The sequence below is a fragment of the Anarrhichthys ocellatus genome, unplaced genomic scaffold (assembly GCF_004355925.1).
Source record: "Anarrhichthys ocellatus isolate YVR2014 unplaced genomic scaffold, GSC_Weel_1.0 scaffold29, whole genome shotgun sequence".
Lineage (NCBI taxonomy): Eukaryota > Metazoa > Chordata > Actinopteri > Perciformes > Anarhichadidae > Anarrhichthys > Anarrhichthys ocellatus.
This window is the reverse complement of record NW_022280059.1, coordinates 958,975-983,081: the sequence shown is the minus strand read 5'-3', so window position 1 is coordinate 983,081 and position 24,107 is coordinate 958,975. Positions and strand designations below refer to the sequence as shown.

At 42.4% G+C, this 24,107-nt stretch overlaps 4 protein-coding genes across 7 annotated transcripts in view; 2 read left to right on the top strand and 2 right to left on the bottom strand.

The window, feature by feature from the left end:
• The first annotated feature begins 1,422 nt into the window (after positions 1–1,422).
• On the top strand, positions 1,423–10,800 carry kcnk6 (potassium channel, subfamily K, member 6). The gene is made up of 3 exons (XM_031863718.1): positions 1,423–1,823; positions 4,681–5,073; positions 9,631–10,800. The coding sequence occupies exons 1-3, from the start codon at positions 1,508–1,510 to the stop codon at positions 9,879–9,881; spliced, it is 960 nt and encodes a 319-aa protein (XP_031719578.1). The 5' UTR covers positions 1,423–1,507; the 3' UTR covers positions 9,882–10,800.
• Positions 10,801–11,238: 438 nt separating this feature from the next.
• On the bottom strand, positions 11,239–15,921 carry LOC116392352 (uncharacterized). Its single transcript, XM_075447384.1, is given in 4 exon segments — positions 11,239–13,006; positions 13,009–13,766; positions 15,003–15,086; positions 15,848–15,921. Coding segments are annotated over 2 exon segments (930 nt in total). The 5' UTR covers positions 13,760–13,766; positions 15,003–15,086; positions 15,848–15,921; the 3' UTR covers positions 11,239–12,827.
• Positions 15,922–17,351: 1,430 nt separating this feature from the next.
• blvrb (biliverdin reductase B) lies at positions 17,352–20,863 on the bottom strand. Its single transcript, XM_031863610.1, has 5 exons — positions 20,640–20,863; positions 19,395–19,556; positions 18,562–18,651; positions 18,323–18,454; positions 17,352–17,948 (listed from the first exon to the last, which is right to left on the bottom strand). The coding sequence occupies exons 1-5, from the start codon at positions 20,731–20,733 to the stop codon at positions 17,794–17,796; spliced, it is 633 nt and encodes a 210-aa protein (XP_031719470.1). The 5' UTR covers positions 20,734–20,863; the 3' UTR covers positions 17,352–17,793.
• A 1,835-nt stretch (positions 20,864–22,698) lies between these two features.
• The window catches only part of sptbn4b (spectrin, beta, non-erythrocytic 4b), an 81,711-nt gene continuing 80,302 nt past the window's right edge, over positions 22,699–24,107 (top strand). For all 4 annotated transcript variants that reach the window (XM_031863550.1, XM_031863548.1, XM_031863551.1 and 1 more), the window contains exon 1: positions 22,699–23,146. The gene's annotated coding sequence lies outside the window, so the exon portion shown is untranslated. The remainder of the gene's footprint in view (positions 23,147–24,107) is intronic.

Genomic DNA, 24,107 nt, shown 5'->3' with positions numbered 1-24,107 from the left:
TTACATACACCAAACTTTCCAGTTACGATCTGTATTCTGAAGGTTTTTACAGAGGGGTTTTGTTCATATATCATTCATAGCCTGACTTACAAAATATTTTATCAAAAATGTATTAAATTCATGACCACTGTAGGCTGTAGTTTGTGCTTGTTGTCAAGTTGTAGTGCATTATACTGAAGTGCTTCTAATGTTGTGTCCACTATTTATATAGGGTAGACTGAGTACAGGAAACTCCTCAGTATAACACAATACCAGTTCAACATAATAGTAAAGTTTGATCAACATCACTTGGAAACTGCAATATGTTATCTCGGTGGACCCAATAAACTAAAAATTTAGCCTCAACAAGTGTGTGAATATCCAGGCCTTCATTCCATCTAGTTTGAGAAGTATTTTTTTAGATACCTCAAAAGTTTTCATCATCAATTTTTTTGGGGTAACACAAAGCCATGTGTGTCTCAGAACTTCGGCATCTGATTTACCCACCAAGCGTTCTATTTAAAGATCCACCTCCTGTTCTCAGAGACAGACCACCGGGCAATGGATGGCGGCATCTCTTCTCCTTTTCTTTCCACCGAATCATCCTGTGAAGGAAACAAAACCAAAAAATTGCTCCATAAGGATGTGTTTTTATGCCTCCGTGCCGACGACAAATGGAGAGCTTTCGTCTTATACTACGTATGCAGACAGCAATGGCAAACTAAACTGACATAACAACTAAAACCTTTCAAACTGCAATGTTGTCATAATCTGACAGTACATCTTTTTATATTTGTATGTACTGTATGTATGTAATCTAAATGTTAGTAAAATGGTTGTCTCAACCTGTTATTGCCTAATGACAATATAAGTATTCTAAACAACACAAGTCTGAGGTAAAACATTTCGAACTGAATAAAATATCCCAGTATATTTCTATATGTAATGTGATTAAAATACGTATAGTTACACTCACTTAATATTGCCCAATTGTTAAGTGAACGCATGAATATTTATTAAAAATAAATATATTTCTAAGTTAAGACAATGCGGTTATTTTTCATTTTGACCAACTTCCTAAAAACTAGTACATGTAACAAACGTCCTTTTTTATGCTGAAAAAACGTCTTTAATTTAAGCCTTGTCCACTAACCCCACATGTTGCCCCATTCACCTTAAAGTAAGTTGTGTCAAACAACTTACAACTTTAATAAAGTTTCGCTTGGCTGTATTATGATTGAGAACGTACAGACAGAGTCCTGAGTGACAGTGTGATGATGCCTGCACTTAGCAGACTTTTTCCAGGATGCAGGACTTCCAGGACTCCGAGCTGACCACACCCCTGCTGTGTCTACGGTGGGAGGAGGATGCGTTAAACAGGAGGGGTTCAAGTTTAATTGGCACAGCCCCCAACAAATAAGATCGGTTCCCACACAGAGAGGAAAGAAGAGCAGTCACAGAGACGGAGAGGGAGGCCCCGGTGAGCACCTCCACGCATGTTAATCCCGGAGTCAAAACCAAACAAGACATGCATTCCGTAGGTAGGTCGTGGCTGCTGCTTACCGGCTTCGTGCTGTTCTATATCATCTACCTGCTATTCGGAGCGCTCGTTTTCTCCAGCATCGAGCGGCCGGTGGAGGACAAGATGCGCGAGGACGTGGAAGCCCTGAAGCACGAGTTCCTGAACCAGAGCTGCGTCAACGCCGCGTCGCTCGAGCGCTTTCTGCTCAAAGTGCTGACGGCCAACAAGTACGGCGTCTCCGTCCTCAAGAACTCCTCCGCCGCCTCGAACTGGGACCTGGCGTCCTCCATGTTCTTCGCCAACACTCTGGTCACCACCGTCGGTGAGTTGTTCGGACAAAAACTATAAAGAAACCACCTACTTATACTGCCACATCATCAGTAATCAGTTTGTTGGTTGAGCTCCAGACCTGAGGAGAAGAAGAAGAAAGAAAGTGACATGCTATACAAGATCACGTTTAATCAGTTACTCAAGCATTCTACAACACCTCAAAGAAACCCAGGAAATGTATCTTTTAATCTCATCTCCTTGTTTAGCATGTAAAGCTATGAAACTGGTAGAGCTGTCCGCACACTTCGACCCATGCAGAGTACACTTTATATCACGCATGCGAAGCTTGGAAGTCCCGCAGAGGAATGATTATTTTTTTGTCATCACTTTGAGTTGGCTCATCTGGAGCACTACTCGCATGAGTTGTAAAATGTCTGCCTGTGGCTTTCTGAAGTCTGAGACAATAAACCCGAAGATGTTACCGGGGTTTTTTCTCGACTCGGGCTCGGAGGCTTCGAATTTGTGACGCGACAGCAGTCTTTACAAGCAGTGGAGTGTGAAAGTTGTGGGTGTTTATCCAGGCAAGGCGATCATAGTGAAAGATGATATCAAGTTGCACCATGGGAAATGTTCTCTCAAGACGCCTAACATTATGAAAGTCCCATACTAAGTCCCCTTTTGTGTTGCTATGTAGTTGAGTTCATTAGTACGTAACATGGTGCCACTTTAAAAACCAACCCACCATGGACTCTGTTGTCTTTGGCTTCCAAACCTTAACGTGTATTAATAATGTTTGCCTGAGACAACCACTGTCTGCAGTCATTACACTGAAGGCCTGAGGCTCCAGTGGGATGGTCCAAAGATGACAAGTTTATTCATTTTGAAAGAATTACTTATCTGTTTTGGAGTTGTTGTTTTTTTTTTTTTTTTTTTTTTTTTGCTAAATTGAACAGGACTTTCATTGTCTCAAATTTATATTTCCAAATATTATCCATACAACATAGGTTCTCCCATTCTGTGACCCTGATTAAGTTTCTGTCTTAAAGCACCACCCTGCTTCACATTTCACTACACACTAACTTGTGGGAAACGCCCAGGGCAGCAACAGAGGTACTAACTTTATGTTCTCCTTGCAGAATTTCCCAGCTGGTCTAATTATTCAGCTGATGTTATGACAAAAAAAAAACAACTTGCTTTTGTCATCTTAAATGTCAGAATGAACCAATGCTCTGTGACCTTAATTCAACGCGTTTCCTGTTGAAACAGGATGTTGGGGCAAAACAGTGACTCAGGGAAGGCCTGCCAGTGCAGCATGTTTGAAAAGTTAGAAACAGTTGTTTTTTTTTCTTCATGTCATAACATTGATTTAAGGTATGAGGTTTTAATTTAACGTTTGACTTTCTGCGGAAAGCCTTAGATGCAAAGTTAGTGTGTGTGTGTGTGTGTCTCTCTCTTTCTCTTTCTCCCCCCCTGCCTAGAATTTACATGGCAAAAATAGAGTTAAAAAAATTCTGAAGTTATTTAATAGACAGAATTTATATGGTTTTAGAAATGATTGGTATTGGACCTTGTGTTTGTCTCAAATGCTGTCAGAGCCCGGGGAGACATGACTTGCGATTTACCTGTGAAGTTTTGATCGGCACTGCCGGCGTCAAAGCCACCTGAACGCACCAAAATACTGCAGCATCATTCTAGAAACACCACACAGAGAAGCTCCTGGAGCCGTTTTATTGCAAGCGTCTGTGCTATTTAGGCAAAGTACTATGAAAACACTGTCACATTCCCAGGCACGCTGACACTCACATGGGAACCTTTGTGTTCGGGGGAAATTAGTTTGCTCTGTGTGATGCATGAATTTCTTTCACAATGCTGCATGTGTTTCCTTCGGTTACACTTCCTTACTTGTCATGTTAAACAATGTTGATGTTTGGGTTGGTTGGCAAGAGAAAGAACACAAGCAGTCAGATGATCGCACAGGTTGTAAAACAAACCGCCGGTTTATTATCTGAATCTTTTTTTTTTTTTTTTTTTATTTGGAGGTAAAACCAAAAGTGAACAGTGAAGTGTGTGCTCTGCTCACCACTACAATAGGTACAGTAAGTTAAAGTGGAACTCTGCTTAATCAGTGTGTGGAAGTTTAATGTGGACAGACTGGGAAGTCGTTTTAATTGTTTGGTGAAACTGTCAGTTTGTGTACAGTCTGTCTGACGGCTACAAAGAGACATTACAAAAAGACACAGAATGGCTACCATTTACTGTGACAAACCAAGTGAAAGCTTTGCGAGCAGAAGAGCAGTGATAGAAGTTGCTCCCCAGGTGACGCTCCTCACGCTCAAAGCATGATTCTATCCTCGCAGGCTGCCATTTTGCTCGCGTGAGCAGCAATATTCTGCACAGAGTGACGGGAATGCGTGTGCACGGCTCTCATTCGTGCTTGCAGATATTGACAGTGATTTGCCTTCATAATCATCAAATATAATTTGCTGGTCAAATGTATTTACACCGCGTTTAAAGAAGTTCCTGTTTATTTGGTTTGTGAGTTGGAGGCCTCTGAAATGGTTGCTTTAAGCTGACTGCTCTCCACACATCTAGACTGAACTTTACGTACTTAAATCTTTAAAAGGCTAATCGCACCCACTGTGAGCTAACGCTACAAAAGTTAAACACTTCATGTTATGGTCCATTTTACCTTATCAATGCAGCATATATATATCTATCGGTTGCCAATGCCAGAAAATAAAGGATGAAAGTCTGGGGATGCTCAAGGATTTAAGAATAATAATTGTAAATGTATATGTTCAGGTAGTAGCTGATGTGTCGCCACTTTAACGGTCCTTTTTTTTTTTTTTTTTTTTTTCTTTTGGCCCCCCCCCCCCCTCTTCCTCCAACATGCGTGTCCTCTTCTCCAGGTTACGGTCACACCACTCCCCTGTCTGACACCGGAAAGACCTTCTCCATCCTCTATGCCCTGATAGGAGTCCCCTTCACCATGCTGGTGCTCACCGCCTGCGTCCAGAGGATCATGCACCCTCTGGTCCTCAGCCCCGTCGGCCTCCTGCAGCGCTGCGGCGTGCAGCCTCGGCCGGCCACCATCGTCCACTTCGTGCTGCTGCTGGTCCTGGTGGTGCTGTTCTTCTTCTTGACGCCGGCGGCCATCTTCAGCTCGCTAGAGCCGTCCTGGTCCTTTTTGGACGGCATCTACTTCTGCTTCATCTCGCTGTGCACCATCGGACTGGGCGACTTCGTTCCGGGGACACAGCCCCGGCAGAAGTACAGGTCGCTGTACCAGGTCTCCGTCATGGGTGAGTGCAGTTGTCCCTCGTATAGATCACAAAAGCGTTTGTCCAGTCGTGTAGCCAAACTTTATTTATTATGACTAAGTAGAATAACATCAGACTAAAACATCCACATTGTTGGAGTCTAGAGTCATGTTTGTCCTTTTTAAAGTTTAGATGGACACTAAATCTTTCACACTGTACCCTCATAATACCGGAGTCTGTTTACTTGTGTCAAGTGTGTCTTTATTCGCGTCTTCGCCGGCATGTTTTCGGGTTGACCGTCTGTCCATCCCATTCTCCAACACAATATCTCAAATTTGGCCCGCCTGGACTCAAAGATGAACTAATCAGATTTTGGTGGTCAAAGGTCACTGACCTCACAAAACATGTAAACTTGATGATGAAGTGATGACATTTTTGACTCCACTGGTTGGCAGAAGCATACAGCTGTGAGATGGTGATTCTAGTTATGTGTTTTAAAGTTGTTTCCAAAAACTGCTGCCAGTTTTTCTCATCACACCGGGGTACAGTGGGTTGTCCTTCAACCAGAAGATCGGTGGTTTGATCCCCAGCTCCTCCAGTACATTTTGAGAATGCTTGACCCCAAAACTTCCTCCTGTAGGCTGCGGTATATGAATGGGCGAATGACATGTAGTGTAAAAGCGCTTTAAGTGGTCGGACGTCCATTACAAATGTAATTGTAGTAATGATTTTCTGCTTCAGTTCCATTGCTTGGTGTGTTGGGTCACATTTCCTTCTGATGTTGAACTTGTTTGGTTCAGTGTGAACGTTTCTACAGTCGCCGTGCCAGGCTCACACACTTCCTTTTATTAAGGCTTGGTCATCTTCAGTACGTGTTTGATAAGAAGGTGTTGTCTCATCAAGATCCGGCACACGATGACTCGCAGACCAGCGCACAGTTTACTGAGCAAACAAACGCGTTTCAAATATGCCCTTACATTAATGCAGACGAATTGGTACTCTCACATGAAGTTTAACAGACGTGTGGAACCGTACTGACAAATGCCAGACGTTGCTCACTGTCACTACCCTCCCAGTTATGATACAGCACACACTTCGCTGCGATTTTATGATGAAGAGAATTATTCAATACATTTATTTTGGCCACAACAATGCACAGAATGTGGTGAAGTTTAAATCTCATCAGCTAAGCAAACACCCAGGAGCTAACTTGATCTTAACTGAACCATCTGTAACCCGATATAACACACAGATGAGCAATACAAATGTACCTTTTTTATGGTGCAAGAAGCAACATGAGCTTTTCTGGATAAAATCTAAATCTTTTAGTCGGGTTGGTTCGTCGTTGGTTTGGAAGTTCTAATGAACAAGTGTTTCTACTCTCTAAAAACATCCCAATGTGATTTAAGCCAGTTTTCAACAGAGTCCTTGTGATATTTTCAAATATCTCCCTTGTTATTTCACTTCAATGATGTCTAAGAATATTAAAAAGCCACTGCACTTGCATATGTTGAAATGAGAACTAACAGGGGCCTCATTGGGTCCCGTGAGGGTCACACTGAGCTGCTGCATGCCTGCAGAGCTGCAGATGAGAGCAGGTCTGACCCGGCAGCGTGGTGGCCTCCAGAGACACAGAGCCAGAGGTGACAGTCTCATCTCTCTCTGCTGCAAAGATTTCCTCCTCGTCTTCCTCCTTTGGAGAGAAAAGAAGAAGACGAGGCAGCATTTTTTTTTTTTTTGGTTCAGCAAGGAAAGCGGGTCCTTTTCAAACAGAATAAACATGACAGGAAGGACATTGAAGGGGTCACGACATATTTCCTCTCTGAGGGGAGAAGCTGACCGTGCATGCAGTCTTCATTCTCTCCTCCGATGTGAGAAGTAGCACCTCTCGTTTCTCGGTAGAGGGGTCGAAGTGGCTTCCTCAGTAGTGAAACTGCTCTCAGGGTCCGTTAGCTGCCTGGAAAATGTAAGTTCACGCTTCTGTGTGGATTAGTGCCGGTCCAATCGACTTTGTGGAGAGTTTTAATGCAACTGAGATGATCTCAGAAGCGTCAGTGGCTTTTTTTTTTTTTTATTTATTTATTTATTTTTTTTATATAAACTTTTTAATAAAGACTCAACACAACAGCACTGACTGTAATATGTGGCTCTGTTAGCCGATCATTTATTTGTGGATTGATTAATCGACCAACTGTTTCGGCCTCCTGGGAAATCTTGTACATTTATGTTCCCCGGAGGATGAATCCTTTTGATCCCCTGAGGCGCCACCATGAGGTTGAGAGTTTGAGGTTTGAGTGAAGTATCCGAAAAATATGGTACCTCATTTCATCCCCCCCACTGCACAGCCACATCCAGACATGCAGAGTGAGGTCTGCGTGCCGTTATAAACTATTAGCAGATTGTTTTTTAAGGAGCAAGCAACGGAATAAGTGTCCGGATGAAAGGACAGGAGAACATTCAGTGTGGAAACCACTTGTGCGCATTCACAATGACTCCATTGAGATGTTATCTGTAGATGTTGTTCTTGAGAAAAGGTTCTACTGGATCCCAGTGGTTTCTTTGTTTCTCCTTTTAGATTGAGCCGTCACATGGTGGTTGTTGTTGTTCAGCCTCTGTGCCGGGTGTTTGCTCTGTAATGGAATCAGGGTTGGAATGACCTTTTTGTCCAAAAGTAGCCACGCTGTTGTTTTTCTCCTCTGTGGTCTCAGTCAGAGAGCTCTACAGGGAATACCCAACAAACACATTTAGGACAACCCATTGAGATGAATGCGGTCTTTTGTAGTGATTTGACTAACGAAACAACTTCACCATAAAATACCTTCTTACTGGGAAACTGTCGGTTTCTGTGTTGATTTTTGGACATGGACATTTAGTTTGACTGAGCATCGTTCAGCTGATAAACACCTTTGCCTTAGAGTGAGGGGGATTTTAATGGTCGGAGGGACCCGTGTGGACACACACTGGAAGTTACTGTCCTTCTTTTCCTCCTCTGTCCTCGGTTAATCCCTTCACTTGAGTTTGGAAGGAGGCCCGGCAGTTCACACGGAGCAGTCGTGTTGTTTCCTCGTCCCCCAGGCTGCATTATATAATAACGATGTAGGTCGAGTCGCATTAACCCACGAGGTCCCTTGCAGGTTTCTGAGGGAGGACTAGAGAGCGAGTGCAAGATGTGGCCTGACGTCTCTTATACATAAAGGATTCACTTATTATGAGCAGCCGTCACTTTGTCAGAGGAGGCAGTGGAGGTCTCAAATCTTTCATCGTTATTGTAATTCTGACATTGTGCCATGCAAAGGCCCCCCCAAACACGTCGACTCCCTCAACATGTTATTGACCGCGCAAACTTATTTTTCCACGATAGCACAGAATTCTCAGTATTGCTGAAGAGCAAATATTTTGAGGCGGTAGTTTGGACAGACAAAGTCCTTTAACCCATCATGTTCTGATTGCTTCACAGGTGGAAAATAATACAAGAGCAGCATAAGATGAAAAGCTGGCAAGTTTCATAGTGTCTGATTCTTTAAAAGAGATAATGAGGTGCTATTACTGTGCTTCTTGAAGTCCTAACGGTAGACCGACGCTAATGCCATGTTTCCCTGTGACTTCCCCTGCACAGCTTACTGTACACTTCCCACAGTACACTGTGAAGTTGCTGAGCTGAGGCCTCTGTAATCCTATACTGTTTTTCCTGAAGAGTTGTCATACGGCTGTAGTAAGAGACCATTGTCCAGGACCTGAGCTCTGTGGGTATGTGGGGCAGTTCTAGTGCATACGTGTGACCGCAGAGGACCGCGTTGGACAATCAGAGCAGGAATAACAAATGTGGAGCGGATTTTGTCCTCCCCTTTGCCTCCCACTGGAGGACACTTTTTGTCCTCCTCTTGGGTGAGACTGGATTCACTGAAATGGATTTATCTGTCCACGGCCAAGCTCCTGTGTGAGACTTTGACATTAATTCCTTGGCTCCTAACTGGCCACATTTTCCGTGTTTGCGTAGTCATGGGACACTGGCACAGTTTGACATGGTAGTTTCCTGGTGTTCTTTATAAATGTTTTTATTGGGACTATCATTTCATATCTGATTTGCTTGTATTTTACATGAAAAGGGTCCCAAGCTTTGTGTCGCTGGACTCCTGTGGTTGAGACCGTCACATCAGTGTGGTGGTGCCCTGATCTACGTTGTACACACAATGGCACATGCTGCTTATACCTTGAAACAACAGCTCTGTGGAAAATACCACATGTCCCAACCAACGTAACCAATTTAGACTAAATAAACACATTCGACACGTGGAGTCCAACGGGTGAAGCTCTCTGCCAACATTTAAAGCTGCAAAAAGATGATTGAATTAAAGTTTGTCACAGATCTGTTTGAGATTCAACATCATACGTGCACTCCATTTAATAGTCTAGTAATAATGTAACTAGGATAGGACCAGATCACCTCTCTTCCCCCCCCCCCCACACACACACACACACACCACCTGATGCGTCCAATATTTCCAAAATATTGAATTCAGCTACAGGTAATGACTTTCTTTGGCAAAAAAATGGCTTGTTTTGTTGAATGACTGACCGCCTGTCTCTCTGCCCCCCCAGTCTACCTGTTCGTGGGCCTGATGATGATGTTCCTCCTGCTGCGCACCATCCACATAATGGCCGACCTGCACGGCCTGACCACCTTCCTACAGCTGCCACGCTGCGAGGATTCCGACCTGGACGAAGACCGGAAGCCCATCGTGGAGGACGGACCCGAGGCTCAGACGCCCCCTTTCCTGACGGAGAAAGAGGCCAGCAAGCCCCTGGAGCCGGGATCGCAGCCCTCGTACAACACCATCAACACCGGCTGAGCTGTGTGGGGTGGGGTGGGGGGGGGGGGGGGGGGGGGGTTAGTAGTAGTAGAGGAAGAGTGATCTACCTACCTCTGACATCCAGACCGGTGGGCTGAATCTGAATTCTTGTCTTTATTTGTTCATTTTGTCTTCAGTCTCCCCGTGAAGAAAAAAAAAAAAAAAAAAATACCACCCAGGTCCTTCTTTTTATATTTCACGTCTGCACATCATGGGGGGGGAAGCACCTATACACTATGGACCAGATCGGCCGCTCGTATGTAGAGCCACAGTTGTCCTCAAACACTTGAATGCACCTTCAGAAGCATGAATGATCACAACTGCAGCGACATGCACAACTGCAGCTTTGGATGGCGTCGTCAGAGTGAGGTCGTATGTGGACCTCCGCTGAGGATTTTAAACACGGGTGATGTTAGCTGGAACGTGTCTGGTGGGCTTTCTTGTGCTGGGTCAGCCCTGCAGACTACAGAAACCACAGACCAGCACTGAGTTTGCCTCAGGACACGGGCACACGGGCTGCTCTACTTTTACAGTGCTGCCCCCTAGTGTTACTACATGTTACTACACCTCCAGAAGAGGGTCAAAGGGTTGGAACAGAGGGATAGAGGAAGAGACAAAACATTTGAATGACTGTTAAGGGTTTCATTGTGGTGAGTGAGGAAGTGATTCATTTCAATAGAAAAAGCTCATGTTACTTGTCAAGCACAGCATGTTATGTGTGATTTAGAGATTGTGAACACTTGAAATGCACTTTAACGTTCGCATCAGTTATTTTAAGTTGCAGTTGAATGAGTCTCTTATGTCCTGATACTGTAAACAGAAGTCGTCCATGTTGGTGTGTATGTTTGTAGTTTAGGCCTATCAGTTTAACATGTTTCCATGGTTGGTTAACTGTAAATTAAAGGAACTTTTCCCAGTAGTATTGGTATTATTATTATTATTATTATGTCATGTTTGTTCTCGTAAGCATGGCATCCTTCGTTTTGAGAATTTGATACTCAAATGCTGAGCCAGCAAATGTTCCTTGTGTGTTGTGATGATATCTGCCTCAAACAGTCTGAGCATGGACGTCCCAAATTAGAATGTCTGAAGTGTTTCACACGGTAGCAGGTCGGCCTGAACCCTTTCCGTCTGTTATGTAATGCTCTTTCACTTTCATGGTTCTCTAAATGCACTACTGCTGCGTTTCTTCTGGTTCATAAATGAAACTCGGCATTGGATAACTGAGTTTGTGCAGTAAGCATAATTTTTCCCCATCCATTTCCAAAAGTCAAGTATCTGCTGTAAAATGTACTTTATGCATTATAATGAAAAACATATTTAAACATGACTTAATTTTCACATTTTATTAAGAAACTTCAGTATAAATAAAGACATTTGCCTTTGTTACAAAAAAAAGACTAAATACAGTGTCCAGGCATTCTGCCCTCAAACAACCATTAAAATAACTGCCGTGACAGTACATTAGTATACCATTAGAGAATTGTCAAACATGGTATGACATTAAATCTTAATAAAAAATATATGCCATTCATAAATATAGTGAGACTGCAGTCCAGCTGTTAACAAAGGACCGTTGCATAGAAAGCAACTCTGCTCTGCAGACTGTGGATCAGTAAGAACAAGAACCTGACAAACGGGCATCATGTGCTTCCTCTGCTGCACATGTCGGCCGTGTTTCAATGCTGGACCAACATGTATAGCTGGTTACGTTACAGTTTCCTTAAGTGTTTTTTCTTTTTAAACATTAACAGGACACGTAACAGGACTCCACTTTATGGGTTCGGAAGGAATAATTTGAGCAATATTACCACTGATTAACAAAAGACAACGCAAGACAGACAAGAAATGCATATTAACAAAAGTGCAATAATTCCAAAACCAGACATAACATGCGGACCCCACTAGAATGAGCGGACCTACTGATGAGTGAGCAGCTGCTCACAGCATCATGTGGACGCTAAGCACCCACCAGGACTGATCACAAACATCACATCTGTACAGCAGTAGCTGTCACGTAGTGACTCTAGCTAATGTACAGTGACTCTGTACTATCGCATTAAAAACCCACGAGGACGTGTTTACAATCTCAGAACTGTTGACGCTCTTAAGGCATTGCAGAACAGCTGTTTCCTGAACTACAGCTGCACTCAGTGAGGGAAACATTTCGGACTAAACTCATTTTAGTTTCACTCTTTTCGGCCTTCAGATGGGACGTGGCTTAACCTGGTTGAGTGGCATTAAGAGTTGTGTGCTTTGTAATAATACAGGATACATTAATGACATGGCATCGTACTGTACCTCCAACTACTAGTTACTGATTTATAACTAATGATAAACTGATGGACGAAATTGGAAGAAAATACCGGTTCTTGTGGATATTTTTTTTTCTGACTAAGAAAGCACCTGGTCCGGGTGCTCCTGTTTGAAATCCTGACCCGATCTCTTAACACCCGATACCATGTTCTAACTCGCTGATAAATATGAGGTTAAAAGATTTCTTCACAGAAGTTTGACCTATAATATTAGTCTTTCAAAACAGCCAATTCATGTTCTCTCAGAACTCACGTTAACATTTTACACTTGTTTTAAGTGATGCATCGCCCAACTTTCAGTTTTACTTCATGGATCAACATTCATACATAACTGGCTTTTTTTTTTTTTTCTTATTCCAGATAAACTGGGATGTTCAATGTGAACGCAGGATTACTTGAAGCTGTGGGGCCTTTGACGGATTTTAGTGCCACGTTGCTGCTGCTGCAAATTTCTCTCTGCGGAGAGATTAACGTCTCATGAATCCTGTTTTCTAATCACACCCCCCTTCCCTTGTTCCAATTAGCTGAGTCACACTCAAAACTGTAGTAAAATGCTTCTCAACGGTTCACTATGCTCTGACTCATTGCCATTAAAAAAAGAAACAGCCTTTTCTGGTTTACTACACAGTTTTCACAGTGGCATGACCTCCATTTTTGCTGGAGAATGAACTCTGCACGTGGCACAAAAAGTCCCACGTCCTCGATTCTGACTAGAGATTGAAGGTGAAGAAGCGGACGAGGAAGACAAAGGGCTGAATGAGAAGAACGAAGGCAGACACTTCAGATCCTGGTTGAAGCGATGTGAGGGGAGGAGGAGAAAGCGGGCAGATACTGGTAAAAGTCCTCCCCAGCCTGGTATCCACCTCCACTCCCTATGAGCCCGAGCACACCCATGTCCCTCTCCAGCAGGGATGTGTCTATATTCTGGAACAGATCACTAGACTCTACCTGCTGCTCCCAGCTTCCCGAATAACCTCTGACTCCCTGTTTCACCCACGCCACGCCTCCATCGCAGGGGCCCGACAGGTTCTCCAAGGACCTGAGAGGCGTCCGCGGAGCTGCCTGCGGGCTCCCGTCGATGATGGAGTCCAACGCAGTGAGGATGGAGGAGATGGCGGCTGAGAGAGAGTAATCGGAGTCCGTGGACATCGATCCCCAGTCCTCATCTTCGTCTCTAACAGACAGAGGGACATTTGATGCACCCGAGTGGCAGCTGACAAGAGCCGAGTGGCTGTCAGAAAACGTCAGCGCAGAGTGATGTCTTGCTGCAGCGCCTCCGGTGAAAATACCCTCCTGGAGGGCAGATGGAGAGCCACAAGGCTGTGGTGACACCTCCATGTCTACAGAGGGCGCCACACCATCCTCCAGGCTGATCAGCCGCAGCGTGTTGGCTATGAGGACTGACCTCCGCAGGCTGGGTTCAGGCAGCACCTGGCCGCACTGGTACTTGTTCAGGGAGACCGAGAAGACGAACTGCCGCTGGCTCTCCCAGACGGGGCTGCTCCGGTCGGAGACCTCCACGTCCTCCGGGGGGTGTTTGCGCTTCTGCCCTTTAATGATCATCTTTGAACTGAGGAGGAAGCAGTAGACCGTTAAGTGGACTTGTATTGCTGCTTTAAAATCATCTCGAGTTAACATTTTTAAAAATACTACAGGAGAATATAGGAATATCGAAACACATCATTTAGATAAAGTCTGCGCTGAATCATAAACCGACCCCTCTCACCCTGGACATGATCTGTTTGTGCCCCTTCCATCTGGCAGGAGGCTGCGGTCCATCAGAACCAAGACCTCACGCCACACAAACAGTTTCTTCCCGTCCGCAGTCGGGCTCGTTAACATAGCCCGGGTCCCCCACTGACTGTCATCCCCAGGACATTTCCTTCTGGGCTCTCCCCTGCACATCCCTGTTTCTTTATTTAAACACTCGTCACTTTTAACATTTCACTTACACTTCACTTGTTTTACAGTCCTGTTATCTGTTTTGTTGTGCACTTTATTTTATATTTTATTGTAAATTGAATATGTTTCTATTTCTCGCAATGTGTTGATTGCTGATAGTTGTGTTACGCACCAACCGCCACGACAAAATTCCTTGTAGGTGCAAACTTCCTTGGCAATAAATAGTTCTGATTCTGATTCTGATAAATCAATAGTAACTGAATCAATAGAAATATAATCTATTAAACATTAAACATCACTTTGGCTCTGACAGCCTGTGATAATATTCTTCTCTTATGGCCTCTAATCAGTAATAAATATATAATATAAAAGTAGCAGCCATAGACTGAGTCAGTAGATAGAGATACTCTAACAGTTTACATGTTAAAGTTAAATACATTAAAATACATTAGCAACAACCATATTAAATTAATAAGGTACCATCACCGGTGTGTTTAAATGGTTTTGCTGCTTTTTGTGTTTGTTGAAATCTGGCCGAGTGACTTGGCAAAAAACTATTTAACTTATTGTTTAGTTTGAATTTACGCATAGGGCTGAAAACACGAAATCAAATAACCATGAAATTGATAATATAGTTCATTCAGCGATGCTTTCTGTGAATGCTAACTAGCTCAGTCAGCAGTTAGCGTTAGCTAAACTTAAATGTGTGTTGGGGGTTGTGACGTTAGGAGGGAAACGGAGACCTCGACAGATAATAACGTTATAACGTTAACATATAACAATATAGCAACGTACTGGACTGACTGGAATCATCTCGATTAAAGACACGGAAACGATTCACGGAGTTAAAACACGAACGTGTTCAACTTTAAACACATAAAGTTAGACTTCTTTAAGAACAGACCTGTTGAATGTCTTCCCGTCTCTCCTCGGTAACGTCTAGTAGTCGTTAGTCGACACCGTTACTGGTGGTTGCCTCCTCTTCGACCTAAAAAGTAAACATGTAACGTTTAACTCTAATTCCGAGGATTAAAAATAGATTTCAACCTTTCTGTTTTAAACTCTACACGCTACAGCTGCTCGAGCGGACCGCCTCGGTCTTCTCCCGCCCGTGATTTGAGTTTCCTCCAAAAGGTTTACAGTTGGGGGCTGGATGTATCGAAAGGCATTATGGGTAGTGCAGTTTATGTACGTTACACAATCTGGATAATATGATGTTACATATCACACTTTTAACTAAATATTTATATGGCAAATATAATAATGAAATCACGATTCGTATAGTATGTAAACCTGTACATTCGTTCCCGTCCTGATTATTTTCCACAGACCGGATTGTCAAACTTGATAGTAATTTGCATCGTTCGAATTCCTGAAGCATTACATCACCGGCAGAGGAGGGATCGGCATCTGCATATTGGTTTTAAATTCAAAGTACGGAAATGTGAGTGTAAAACATTAGTGATTACCAAATGCAGGTTCCGGTCAGTATGTCTTATTTCATGTTTAAATTACTGTAAGAAAATGTAACATTTCTGAGAGGATATTAGGCTATTACACCAATATTAAAGCAAATCAATCACGTTTTCACTGACGTCTCCAAATACACATAACGACAGAAGCAGAATCAGTCAAAAGGTCTCGATCCTGCACATGTAACGATACACGTCCACGTGAATATTGGTTTTAAACTGCCGGTGATAAAAGTCGCAGCTGTCCGCATCTTATTTCAGACGCCGTGTCATTTACCTGAGAGAGCAGCGGCCGTCAGGGAAGAAAACGCTCAGTGGACGAAACTTCTGCTGAGAGAAACTAGCGACATGTTAAAGTCCACTGTCTGGAAGAACCGGTGAGTCAACTTCAAAACCAGCAGCTCCTCCTCTGCCTGCGGATTGGACGGCAGAGAAAAACATGTCGCCACAACTTCCTGTACTCTGTCAAAATAAAAATCAGCAAACATCTGCCGCACCTTTTTTGAAATAATATAATATAACATTATAATTATATTATGATATTCTATAATACATTTTAATGTAATGAAGCATATAATGTAATGTGCTATTAACATATTATTAATATAATTATTATATGAATCATAATATTATATTATATTGTAGGCCTATTATATAACATGGAGTGTTGCTCCAACACACACCCAGTCCTGACATGTTTAAGATAGAGAAATACTCTGCTTGAAACAATATAAGTGTCCAATATGCTGTATTACACTATAATGCTGTACTATATTATTATTAGCACCTTATACTATATCTTATATCCCATACTATATAGGCTACAACAATGTAATATATCATAGTCTGTTCAGTTAATATGTTATGCTGTCTTACTACATCATATATTATTTCTATTATGTTGCTATACTAATACAGATGACACTGTCATTATTTAATCACATTATGGTGCACGCTGTTTACATAAACAGACTTACTTAGTGTCTTTGTCTTTTATTGCTCTTATATAGTTTCTACTTTTACGTTTTTTCTTATTCAGGTCATCTATACCTCTTATTATCCATTTGTTTTTACTTTGCTATTCATCTCTACTTATATCTGTCTTTGTGCTGCTGCAACAACTGAATTTGTCCTCTGGGGATCAATGAAGCCGCATTTTATCTTGTGGTCTTAGTACAAAAAGTACAGTTGCCTCCTTAAATTACATCTACGTCTCCCTCGTTCAAAAGTCCAGAATATTTGAAAATACAAATATTTAGTAGTATTGGACACCAGATGTCCCCGACTTTAACGTTAAGTCCATTCTTAGCGTAATAGTGTTTAAGTTTTCACATCACACTTGTGTAAATTGCATGTTGGACTAGCTGTGATGTCATCAATCCTTTGAGTGCTTGCACGTTTTAAACTCTGACTTAAGATGACCAAAGCCAAAAATGAGAAAACAGACTCTGTTTACCAGGGCGTAGCTGTATTTAACTGATATACCGAGCAATCATATATGTTAAAGTGGTAGCAACCTATAATAGGATACATCCTGACATGATCTCTATCTTTTAAAAAAATCCTGGTTTTATTCTGAAGGACATTATGCTATCTGCCCTTGGCCCACTTGACACATTTTTTGTCAGCGGGAGTTGCACAACAATCATGTGGAACGCATGCCACTCATCTGACTGCCCAGGAAGGACAGACTCACATGAGGTGAACTTCAGAGAGAGATAGAGAGAGAGAGAGAGAGAGAGAGAGAGAGAGAGAGAGAGAGAGAGAGTACAGTTTATTACTACTATTCCTGTTCGCTCCAGCAACAGACAGCTCCGCTCATTCACACAACACTTTACTTTTTCAGCACGTTTTGCGCGATAAAGTCTTTTATTTTTTAAAGAGCTATTAAAAAAAAAGTACATCAGAGCAGAGACAGGATGCATCACATGATCAAATGTTCAATGATCTCAATACGAAAAGACAAGAAAAGCCGTGAAGCAATGTTAAGAGCTAAAGCCGAAGCAGCAGTGTATCCTCGGTGCGGCTGATGATAAAATCAGTATAAAAATACAGGGACACAGGGAAGCATTAGTGGTTTATCACAACACACTGGGAATTTGAATCTGCACATATATTACTCATTTATTTTCAAAATTCTCAGCATAAACATGGATTTTCTCCTCAGAATGCTGATCTGGAAGAGATCTAAATCTCTTTCCTTGTCCGGACGATTCAGCCGGATCATTTATACTCTGCCCACACTCCGACAGTCTTGCCGTCCCACTCTGAGGTGGACAGACACTTGACGAAGAAGTGTCCCAAGTCGTGTTTAGAGATGGCTCTTCCTTTTAGCATGCCCTCCGCCACCATGTAGCTCTCAGTCAGAGGGAGGTCGTCTGGAGGGAGCGAGACAGAAACAAAAACGTATATTTAAAAATGATGCTCTCTTTGTCTGCAGTTGCAGAGTTTACAATTATGCCATGCACAAAAAATGAACTAAAAAGGTTTGATTTAGCTTTTTAATGTTATTGTTTAACTGTGCTTTGGAGCAAATTCATGCAAAGTAATGTCTCGAGTCATTCTTTTTTAATTATTATTATTAAATTAAATGTAATTGTGTGTAGAACTTCAAAAAAAATCCATTATTCTCAAATGAATTGAATGAGATTGGTTGACTGCAGCACTTTTACGGCAGAAACAAGTTTTAAAAGTTCTCTTCCACTTTTTTTTTTGTTTTTAAATCAAGCTTTACTTTCTACTTCCTACTGACCAGCAATGTGAGGGGGCATGGCGGCCACGTAGTCCAGCCCCGATGATTTCAGCACCTCGTGCATCCGTGCATGGTCCTCTGTCACAGGAAGCATACGGGGCGGGACTTTGGAGCGATCCCACAGCAGAAAGGCTGGGAGGGATGAGGACAAGACGCCGTTACAAACACACTTATTCCTAATTGTCTTCACTGTACTGCTCATCTGAACTTCATCACTTTCTGTCAACAGTGAGTCGTACCCGACATGCAGCCGACCACTTTGCAGATCCCACGAGCCTTCATGGCTTCAATGATGTTCTTCGTGCCTTCGGACATCATGGTGGTCGGGCCTGGCGAGCACAGATCAGATCACAGGTCAGATCACAGGTCAGATCACAAGATTTAAGACTTCAAATGTGTTCATTTTTAGTAAATGGATCAGAGCAACACTAACAGACCTTTTACAAGGTAATGCATGAATAATGAACTCTATTACCAGATTCTGCATTCATATGACAGCCGATGGGTTGCAAGACTGTCAATAATGTAAAAGTGAATGCAGGTGTTCTGTTATGTAAATTTGAATGCAGGATTTTTACTGTAAATTGAGCATTTGCTATTATTGTTTTCCTACTTTTGATTAATAAGGTCCACCTTTTTTAATAAACAGTGTGTTTCAGATTGTGTCACACTGATACAATGACATAGAGCTATGTGTTGTAAAGCTCGTATGGCGACCTCTAGTGAATATTTTCCTCTATTACACCATTCAAAACTACAATCCTTGTGTAAGGTGAACATGGTCAGTTGTGTAAGGATCGACATGAGCCTTAACAATGCAAAGAAACCTTCTTAATGAGGTGTGAACATGTGAGAAGAGCCACAAGCAACACCAGTAAGAGACGTGATGCAAATCAAGCATACAAAGCATACAAACTATATTGTACTTCAAATTAAATCTTACTTTCAGAATAAAACATCTTTCAGAAAAGATAGGGAAACAATCTGTATGTCTTTGCCTGGACAGGACATGTATTCTCTTGTGTTGTGATGTCATGCCTACTGTAAGGAAGTTGATGTTGCGGTGACTTACTCAGGTTGTTCCTGGTGCCCAGGATGATGACGGCAGCGTCCTGGCCCTCCATGGTCTTCTTCACGTCCTCTTTGTTGAGCACATCTCCCACCACCACTCTGGCGGCCTTGTGGTCGGCGGGCAGCTTGGCGGGGTCCCGCAGCAGCACCGTCACATTGTATCCTGATGGAGGAGACATGGGAATCAAACACACCAACATCATCACCGGGATGTTCTGAAACATCTAATAACTGTCCTACAAAACTACATTTTGTCTGACTGATAGCCTGATGCCGTTTAGAGGTTTCTGTGGTTATGTTTTCTTAAATTCATATGATTTCTCCTTTACGTCTTGCAGGATCTCATGACGACTTCATCAAGCTCATGAAAGAGTTGTCAGGAGAAGTGGACCAACGAGAATCACGACCATGGAGGAGCAGCTGGGGGTTAGTGACATGTCGACAACTGACCATTTCACCTGGTTGGCAGCCCTCACACTGAAGCTGTCACTTTCAGCTGATTGGTTGGTGTGCAGTGACTGTCGCGTGTGTTGTAATCATAGAAAGTGTGGTGTTTAAATCCAACAGGACGACATGATCACAACTTCTTCAAACCGGAGTTGGAATTAAACAGAAGCTCCTGTAACAACTTCACCCACTGCATGAAGGAGATCCCACCCTCTCTGTACAGGCGAGATAGTGAGCAGCTTCCACTATCAGCTCTCTGTGACTCAGCAATATGCTGCTGACCGTGTAACGTCTAACATGACTCGACGGTTTTTTTCTTTCGCTCCATGGTGAGGAGGGAGAAAGGGAATAAAAATGCTGCTAAATGAAATGACATAATCATGTCATGTGACATACTGTGAGTGTGTCTGTAGTTTATGTTTTTCCAGAGTTTAATTCCGGCTCCCAATGTGCGTTTAGAAATAAAGAATGTATTCAAGTATACAAGTAATTAAGGAAATAGTTTAACCTCTTAAAATATGTTAATGGAATTAAATCAGATTGCATTATCAGCGATCTTTAAAAGTGTACCTTTAAGTTTTAGTTTTTAGATTTAGTGGACACAATCAGAAATCCCCATGTTTTGACCAAATACATTGATATGGATTCATGTAATAATAGTCCGACTGTACGGCAGTGTAAAGTTACTAAAGGGAACCTATTGTGGCCAATCAAGAGCCGCTGATACATAATCTGTTGTATTCTGATCTATTATATTCTGATCTATTGTATTATGTTTTATTCTATTCTCAATCCTCACCTGCAGCCACCGCGAGCGGGAGGGTCGCGAGCCCGGTCATTCCCGTGGCTCCAAATATCGCGACGTTTTTGATGGAGTCCGACATCATTTGCATCAAGCGAGTTCCACAACACAGCAACAACAACAACTTGACCGGTTCAAACTGAGTCCGATGTGGACTTTTCTTTCAATTTAAAAAAATTCCCATTAGACATGTGTAGGAACCGCCTCTGTCATGTGACAGACGAGAGGCGCTTCCGCTACTCAGACTCCTCCCACTCCACGAGATTTAAAGGAGCTCTGACAGTCCTGCTCCAGTCTTGTTACTACTGTATAGTTATACAACAATTTAAAAACACACTGTTACAAGTTAAAGTCCTGCATTCAAAAGTGCCTAAAGTATCCCTTAAAGTATTCTCATCAAAACATACTTAAAGTACAAAAAGTATTAGTACTCATTATGCAGAATTGCCCTTTTCAGAAGGGTATATCATTGGATTATATGACTACTTTAATGTTGCAGCTGGTAAAGGTGGGGCTTATATCAAATACTTGTAAATTGTTTAATAATTGAACTGTGCAATACTGTACATTTCAAGAGAAAATCATATTTAATTCTGATTTGTACTATTCTTGCATTTATATTTTACACACTTAATGGATCGCTTGTTTGCACTATGGTTGTTGTTTGTGTTTTATGCATATATTTCTTATTTTTCATTCCATATTTTATTATTTACTTGTATTCTCTCCATATATTGTGCTGTATATTGTAGCATTGTGTACATTATTTACATTTCACATAGACCTTTGTTTCCATTTTATTTTATTTGTGCTTATAAAATACTCAGACAAAGTACCTGAAAATGTTGCTGCAGTAAATGTACTTGGTTACTTTCTACAGCTGCTCCCCAGTCGAGTCTACTTTGCAGATTTGAACTATAGTCTCAGTATTACTTGTAAGTCATTAAAGGCTTTCTGACTCAAAGCTGGTCTTATTGAAAAGTTGGCAATTTGCTTTAATCAAAATATGAGATTCAAGTCCTGCCTAATCTTTCTCACATTAAATGCATTTGATTATATTGTCTATGGGCATTTAAATCATAAAGACTTTACTTACACTTAAATACTGCAAAGAAACCCTGTTAATCAAGTTTTAAAACAGCGAATATGTGTGCAGGCCTGGATATCATTGCTGAATGTTAAAGAGATGATTCATACTGTGGCAGAGGGCTCTTCAGCAGCCAATGTTGAGAAAAGGTCAAAACAAATTCTGCTTTTAATGTGGTGAATACAGGAGGCTGTGCTGCTTTTTCGCTTCTTTTTTTATTTAAATCCATCTCCTCAGCGCTTCCAAAACAGACTCACTTTGAAAGTGAATTCAGGTGCACTTAGCTCTTCTTCTTGTCTTTGTAGTGGAACAGGGGCGTTAAATCCTTCTGCACAAGTGTTTCTAATGTAGAAAATTGGATTTATTAAACAGTGTTGTGGTTCCAAGCTCATTATAGCTGATTCATATCGAAGCAAACAACCAAGCAGAGATTCCAGTATTCAGTGATGTTAGAACAGCAAGAAGAAGTTAATATCATTAGATGTCTTGATAGGAACAAATGTGTATGTTTAGGCCTATCTCACGAATAATTCATAAGTCACTAACGCACAGCTAAATACATTGGTGTAATTATGATCTATTTAATTACTTTACAATTAAATGCAGCACAACAATTAGTATGTCCTGGCCTGAGTTGCCCAAAAGATGCACCTGAGAAAAATGTTATTCGCTTTGGTCAGCGTTTAATCTACTCCTGACTAGCAGTTGGATCAAAGTGATTACAAACACAGTTAAATTGTACATTATTAAAACAATATCTTTTTCTTTTTTTAAAGCTTTTAAACCGCGTCTACCGCTGTAAAATGATGTTAAAGCACGGCCTCTTGTGGCTTCTTGCTCAAATTAGACACTGACAGTCTCTCTCTCTCTCTCTCTCTCTCTCTCTCTCTCTCTCTCTCTCCCTCTCTCTCTCTCCCTCTCTCTCTCTCTCTCTCTCTCTCTCTCCCCCATCTCCCTCTCTCTCTCTGCTCGCCGCACTAATGCTGATATTTCTCTCCAGCATCACCAGCGGAGAGGAAGAGGAGGAGGAGGAGGAGGAGGGAGAGGTTGTGTCAGGTGGAAACGTGGACCTCTATGGATATCATCATCACCCTCCACCGGCTCGCATCCTCAGCACCGACAGCATCTCCCGGCCCGCGGTCACCGCTGCAGGCACACAGCGCCCTTTTTATGCGCCAAGGCATTGCATCTCCACGGTGGAGCCTCTGCGGGCTGCTGGCTTCAGTAATTACCCGAAACAAACCGCTTCGTCCTTGTAATAATACGGACTAATCGAGGGAAGACCCTGCCGGAATAAAAGCGGCGCGTCAGATTCCTCCATTGATAAACCGCTCTCCTCATCGATTCAGCCAAACGGTCGTCTTGGGTATAAGAGGCGGACCAAAGCGATCCAAAAAGACTGACGCTGAAGCTGAAGGTAAGGCCGATAGAAGGACGAGAGGATGATTCCGTTCTCCACGGGATGTCGTTTTATTAAATCACTCCTGTGTGAGAGCAGGGAGTCGAGGTGCACGGTGGGTTTTTTTTTCCCTTTTTTTGTGTTGCAGGGACGCTGGCCTGCAGTTTGGGTGCAGGGTACCGCAGTGAGCTTACATGTCTTTCTTACAACTACATGTGTTACATGATGCATGCCTGGAAAAGTTACGATGCCTCTCTGCCAGAGCTGCTTGTCTGTCATTTGAAAGGGTAAATGGGTCAAGAAGAAGCCGAATAGCGGCCTAGTGTATGGGCTTTGTAATGTTGTTGCATGTTACACCGGATCAGTTTAGATCAATGTGCATTATAACCGATCACTTTAAATTGTTGATGGTTATGTTGGGTTCTGTGGCATTTTGGCAAACTGTACCCCAAATGCAAATAGCAACTTCCCAAGCGACACATCTCCACAGCAATCACATATATCCCTGCAGGAAAGTGTCTCTGTTCACTGTGTGACCTGACATTTCTGGTGTCAGTTATTCCCCTAGTTTAGCTGTTTTATATATAGGGGGATGAACTGATTCAGATTATTCTTGTGCTTTTAGTGAGACTAGGCCAACAGCAGCAGCATAGCTCGCTGTAGCAACACCAGAAGAAGCAGATGCACTGTAGCCTGTCCACACTTAACGTGGTGAGTTTTGATCGCATCTGCAGCGAAATGTGACCACTACCTCGGCTGTGCATTGAGACGATCGGTGGCTGTTTTATTATTATGTTTTATTTATTATTTACTATTTGTGGCAAACATCTATGCTGGCTAAGTGGGGAGCTAATGCAGAGGTGTGCAGGCAGGTGTGGGTCAGCTGGCTAGCTTTGGTTTGTTGGTGCAAGGTGTGTGTGTGTGTGTGTGTGTGTGTGTGTGTGTGTGTGGTGTTGGAGGGAGGGTTAATAGCAAAGAA

What these genes read in the sequence shown, in the direction of transcription:
- kcnk6 (XM_031863718.1), top strand. Translation starts at nt 1,508, where the DNA reads ATGCATTCCGTAGGTAGGTCGTGGCTGCTGCTTACCGGCTTCGTGCTG. An exon ending in CACTCTGGTCACCACCGTCG is followed by an intron (nt 1,824 to 4,680) that starts GTGAGTTGTTCG and finishes CCTCTTCTCCAG; the next exon opens with GTTACGGTCACACCACTCCC. An exon ending in GTACCAGGTCTCCGTCATGG is followed by an intron (nt 5,074 to 9,630) that starts GTGAGTGCAGTT and finishes CTGCCCCCCCAG; the next exon opens with TCTACCTGTTCGTGGGCCTG.
- blvrb (XM_031863610.1), bottom strand. Translation starts at nt 20,733, where the DNA reads ATGCAAATGATGTCGGACTCCATCAAAAACGTCGCGATATTTGGAGCC. An exon ending in CCCGCTCGCGGTGGCTGCAG is followed by an intron (nt 19,557 to 20,639) that starts GTGAGGATTGAG and finishes CTCCTCCATCAG; the next exon opens with GATACAATGTGACGGTGCTG. An exon ending in AGTGGTCGGCTGCATGTCGG is followed by an intron (nt 18,455 to 18,561) that starts GTACGACTCACT and finishes CATCCCTCCCAG; the next exon opens with CCTTTCTGCTGTGGGATCGC.